This window comes from Barbus barbus (genome assembly GCF_936440315.1).
Source record: "Barbus barbus genome assembly, chromosome: 46".
NCBI classification, from domain to species: Eukaryota; Metazoa; Chordata; class Actinopteri; order Cypriniformes; family Cyprinidae; genus Barbus; species Barbus barbus.
This window is the reverse complement of record NC_136724.1, coordinates 2,846,616-2,852,500: the sequence shown is the minus strand read 5'-3', so window position 1 is coordinate 2,852,500 and position 5,885 is coordinate 2,846,616. Positions and strand designations below refer to the sequence as shown.

The window sequence follows — 5,885 nt, the reverse complement described above, 5'->3', positions numbered from 1 at the left end:
TGCTGTTTTGAGGTCAGTTCTTAAAGTTCTCGGTCAAATATTGATGATGTTGAGAGAGGGCGTCTGTGCTGGATGAGTTTGCACAGGTGCCTCCCTGGAGTGTGATGTACCCAGCATGCCCTGCTGATGTCAGGCCAAACAGAAAGAGCTGTGATGGCACAGCACAAACCCGTCCTGAGGAAACTCAAGAGGCACTCCGGCTCTGGCACAGCCGACTAAACACTGTCCTTTTCACTTTGTCATCCTCTTCACCATATTAAAAATATCCATTTTGCCTCAGAACCAAGGCTATTCAGAGTCTTGAAAGCATTAAAATATTATTATACTTGCATAAGATCCTTTAATATGTAACAATATTTTCTTAGAGAAAAGTCTTTGAACTCTTTTACACTTATGCCCTTCAGAACTTCTTCAGTTTTCATTGATATCATTTTCCTGTTTTGTTTTCCTTTTAATTCTTTTGTTGTATTATTTTTATGCATTTATTTATTAATTATTTTTTCTCTTTTTTTGCTTTGTTTTCTGTTTTTGTGTTTTGTTGTCATTGTTTGCTTTGTTTTCTGGTTTTGGGATGTTCTTTTGTTTTCTTTTTTTGTTGTTGTTGTAGGTTCTTTTGTTTTTGTTTTTGTTTTAATTTTTTATGTTGATGTTTTATTTGTTCTTTTTGCTTTTTTTGGTTTGTTTTCTTTTCCTTTTGCAGTTTTTTATTTTATTTTATTTTTTTAGATTTGTTGTTTTTATTTTATTTTTGTTTTGTTTTCTGTTTTGGTTTTTGTTGAGATTTTTTTGTGTGTGTTGTTTTGCTTTGCTTTTATTTGATTTTAAAGGCTTACATTTTTCCCAAATTTGATTCATCACAGTTTCACTCATTTGACATAATAACAGGGTCATATCGGTCCATAGAGGGGGAGGAAACACAGCATGGGAAGGCTCTGTGTATGTGTTTGGACACGTCCGCCTGCAGTCTTGCAAACAGTGAAAAAAATAAACAAATAATTGTGCCTTGTGTGCACTGTGATCATTTTCAAGCTTGGATTTGTAGCGCTTGTGCAATTATTAACTAATATAGCACACAGCTATCTAGTGTTTCTCATCACGTGAGAAAAATATGTCTGACCAATTGATTTATCCATATTCTGTTGTGTTTCTCCCACCCAGAGTTGGGAATGCTACTTTTAATCTCAAGCAAACTACAAAACTTGGACCATTTATTAATTTTTAGTATAGATGGATGGATGGATGGAGAGACAGACAGACAGATAGATAGCATATATTTATCAAAATATTATATTAACAAAGTTAATAACTAAAATGTTGCACATGGACTCAGATGTATTGGTAAATATTTTATTATACAGCTAATCAACTGAATTAATTGATTTGCTGCTTGTAGAGACTCTCAAACATTGCTCGTCCCAACAAAATATATATTTTTTTAAACGTTGAAGGTAGAAATAAAACACCGTACTTTCAATATGTATCATGTGATTTTGATGTTCATTTGAATTAGTGTATTTTGTCAGTTTATCTATGGTACAGTGCACACTCAGAAAATAAAAAAACTAATGCTTTTTCAAATGGTACTAATGTACACTTTAGGTACTAATATGCACTTTAAAAGTACTAATATGTACCTTTGAGGTAATAATATCCCCCATTTAGAGGTAAATGAGGTACACAAATGTGCCCTTTAGCTTTTGTACCTTATGGTTAAACCCTAGTCACAGATTGTACCTTCTTTCTGAGAGCGTGTTTGTGTTAGTGTTTTGTGTTAGCGTTGTTTACACCAACAGTTTAGCATCAATCTGACATTATACTTACTAAATACTTGACTTAATTCGAACCAGCTGGCCGCTTGACTCCTCCGTTTGGCGCCTGGACCATAATGCACCTTGCTCCCCCATCAGTCATCTGGCCGTGCTCCCTCGAGATCCTGCGCTCGTCTGCGTCAGTGCCCCACTCGCCTCTGTTTTAAAGAGAGGTTATGGACAGGAGATACCAGGACAGCGGCTGAAGTTGACAGATGGTCCGTGTCACAGGGACACAGGGAAAATTGACCATGCTCCGAAATGGATGTTAATGTTCCTCTTTGCTGAGCTATCACTATGAAAAATGAACATGTGCACCTCCTTCGCCAACCTTGCATCTTTTCTTTACACTCTGGCTTTTGCCGCACGTTCTGGTGTGTCTTCATAACCGATGGCTTTCCTGACGCATTTTGAGACATCTTTAATAGAGCAGCCGTGTGATGCGTTTAGCCGAAGCATCGGTCAAACACAAACTGCCGGTGTGGAGGAGGCCTGTGGTGTTTCTGGAGCAGACGAGGCTGCTGTGGACGGGATGGCCTGCAGCGGTCCGGCTGGACTCATTTTGCACTCTGTCAACAAATTTAACACGAGGGGATAATTAGAGAAAGATTATGCTTCTGCTGAGAAATCACTGCTTCTGTACAGCCACTTCTCTTATTCTGAGCCGTTGCATTTTAGACAGACCTGAGGATACATACATGAGATCCTACAAGATATAATTGGCACTGTACTAAGACTAAAATAAATTTATTTTTAAAATAATTTATTTATTTTAACATGTATTTTATTCTACTTACTACTACTACTACTAATAATAATGTTAATTATCTGTATGTATTAAAAACACTTTCTTGATAACTGGTAAAAAATACATTTTCTTTCTTTCTTTCTTTCAAATGTTGCCTTCCTTCATATTTTGGACCCCATTACTAAATTCAGTGCTAGTATTTAACATTGAACATGTTCAACAATCAGCTGACAGCAGAAACTGATTCACAATAGCAGTTCCCTTTTCCCATCCAATATTTATTCTGTGAATTTTTAGGAATTTCATTTCAGCAGTTTTGGAACTTCTGTTGTTGTTAGTTGGTTCTTCTTTATATCGGCATTATTGGCATTTGTCATCTTGCCTGTTTGCTTCGATCTAAACTTCTGATGACACACTTCATCTGCTCTCTGGTACATTACTGGTACCAGTATTATTAATGACCATCAACCATTACATGTTCATAACCAACATTAGACCAGATGTTTTCAACAGCAGCTCTTTATCAGATACTGATCAAACATAGTCTCGTTACATGCTCCAGAGATGTGTTGCTCACGTTTTATTCTGAGCGGTTTGACTGTTCGTACAGTTTGATCACTCTCCTGCACAGATACAGTTTGTACTCTCCTGTAGTGTTGCTGATGGATGTTTCGAACACTCAGTTTTCAGACATACGGTTTGTCCTCGCATCTCTGGCCTGACTCTCTGTTCAGTATTGATTTGGCCTGCTACTGGCCGCTATCAGGACCGCTGAAAACATGGACAAACAAAGATTACAACATATTCTTTGGACTTTAGTGCACTTTTCTAACACAATTGCTCTGATATTACGTGCATATCTGCCATTCAACACACATTTGTCTAATTCAAATATAGTGTTGTGAAGTTACTCCTACTTTCAACTGATTAACCAGCACACTTGTCTTTCTTTGCCCACACTTTTAAAATGATGTAAAAAGTGATTCAAAATGAATTTAAAATGGTTAAGAATAGAAAATGATTGTACATAAAATACAGTGCAATCAGATCAGACGTAGCACAGTGCTCATTCAACAAATGCACAGTTAACAGATGAGTTTTGAGTCTGGATTTAAATGTGGCTAATGTTTTAGCACATCTGATCTCTTCTGGAAGCTGAAAAAAATAAATAAAAGCAAAATCCGTTCAAATAACTTACAGACAGGTTAGAGCTACTGTGCTATAACAAGGCAGCACTGGTCAAATGAGGCTACCCTCTCGTTCACTGATAAGCCCCCTGCTATGCTCTGCTCACATGCTCTTATAATAATAGTTTTGAAGGACCATACTTTATTTGGATAAGTAGTCAAAAAAAAAAAACAGTTATGATGTTTTTATCAGCTGTTTGGACTCTTGTTCTGACGGCACCCATTGACTGCTGAGGATACATTGGTGAGCAAGTGATGCAATGCTTTCTCCAAATCTGTTCTGATGAAGAAACTCATCTACATCCTGGATGGCCTCAGGGTGAATTATTCCTTTAATATTTTATTTCTCAAAAATAACAATTCCAAGCAAAACCAAGAAGGGATTTTAACAATGCCATAGAAGAACCTCTTTTCAGTGAAAGGATTTCAAAGGAACCATTTTTTACTCGGTGTGAGGGATGTTTCAGTAATGTAACAAACATTTTTCTTTTTGGGGGGGGGGTTATTATATTTGGTTAAATTTTGATAAAAAATATTTTTTTTTTTTTTTTTGAACACAATAAGATGAAGAATGTGCATCAAAATGTATAAATAAAATTAATCATTTTATGAGAACCAAATAATGTCAAATGAGCATATTATTGGTCTTCTATTGTGTTAGTGGTGCAACTTTTTTTTTTTTTTGGTAATATTGAGCTTTGATAATTAAAATATGCCGTACAAAACCTTCAGTTGACTTTTCTTTTGATGAAAGTCCTGTCTTTAATTTATAAAACAATTAGCCGTTGAAAAGTTCTCTCTGCAACATTTACTGACAAACAAGAAACCAGTCATGAGACATGTACCTATGGGACATTTATATATTTAATACTGTAAATAATAAACATATTTAATATTACAGCTTTTTTAACTTGGTCAGCTCTAGGAATTTGACACGATCTTTGGTCTTTGTCCACAGGTGTGCATAGGGAAGATGTTTGAGATCCAGAAGACGGTCGTTGAACAGGAGGAAAAGAAGAGCGATTGACTGTCAGGTGTTCTCTGACTGTGCAGGACTGTTGCAGGGATGAGGGTCTTCTGTCTGTCGTCATGTTTCCTCATTCCCACATCCACTTAAGATTCTGTGTGCCATGAACTTATATAGAATTGTACATAATGTAGTATTTTTCATGCTTTGGTGGTTGATGTTACAATAAATTCATGTCAGTTACATTTCCTTGTGTGGCTTTTCTGAGTAAATGTCTGTTTTCATTGCTCTATTCCTTAAAGGTTGGTTTGACGGAGGGTAAAGGTGTGTGACAAGGCCAAGCGGCTAAAAATAGCTCATTCTGTTAGTTTTCAGTCAGTGATGGCCGAGTAATAGGTGACAGGTATAAAGATCACATTACCCAACGCCTATGAACAGAGTGTGCATAGCAAAAGCAAGCAGTTTTGTTAAAAGTCTTATGTCCGTGGCCTAAATATGGCCCAGTTCTAAGTGCATCACATAAACTGAGATCTAAATGAAATTACATAAATACATGAGACAGATGCCGTTGACAGAAGCAACTTGCATTAATCAATAGAGAATTAAAATAAGACTATTTTATTTGGACATTTATTGCATAGTGATATTAAAGCAACGTATAAAAAAGAATTGAATAATTTGTAGTTATTATATTCTTAAATTTATCTAGCTATAGATAAATATTTGTTCAAATATTTCAGTATTTTTTCATCCAGTTGACTGTTAGTTTTTAATAGCTTAAATATTCATATTCCCATAAGATGTAATGCATTTGCCCAACTTATGGTAAATATTATACCTTCATCTTTTAATTGGTAAATCACAAAACCATTATTCCTGTATACTGTGTGTAATATTGTCTAACAACCAAATCTTACATAATTGACATCTGATCTATATTTACCTGAGCTGTTTTATTTACAAATCTGGAGCGTCAGCCTTGATATCCATTTCACATCCACAATATTTAATGTTTTTTTTATTTTCAGTTTTGCTTTGGTTTATATTACATTGACTGTGCAGATTTCTTATGTGCAAATAAAAATGAAAAACATGCACGCTATCCAAAGATATTTTAATTGCATCTCAATGGTTGTCATTTCATCCTGGTACTGTTGTGTCGCAAACATAGTCAG

At 35.5% G+C, this 5,885-nt stretch overlaps 1 protein-coding gene across 1 annotated transcript in view; it reads left to right on the top strand.

Annotated features, from left to right (window-relative positions):
- LOC306864801 (LYR motif-containing protein 4B-like) overlaps positions 1-4,955 on the top strand; it is a 52,212-nt gene extending 47,257 nt beyond the window's left edge. The window contains exon 3 of the mRNA XM_079409035.1: positions 4,702-4,955. Coding sequence (XP_079265161.1) covers positions 4,702-4,770 — 69 coding nt within the window. The 3' untranslated portion in view covers positions 4,771-4,955. The remainder of the gene's footprint in view (positions 1-4,701) is intronic.
- Positions 4,956-5,885: the final 930 nt, after the last annotated feature.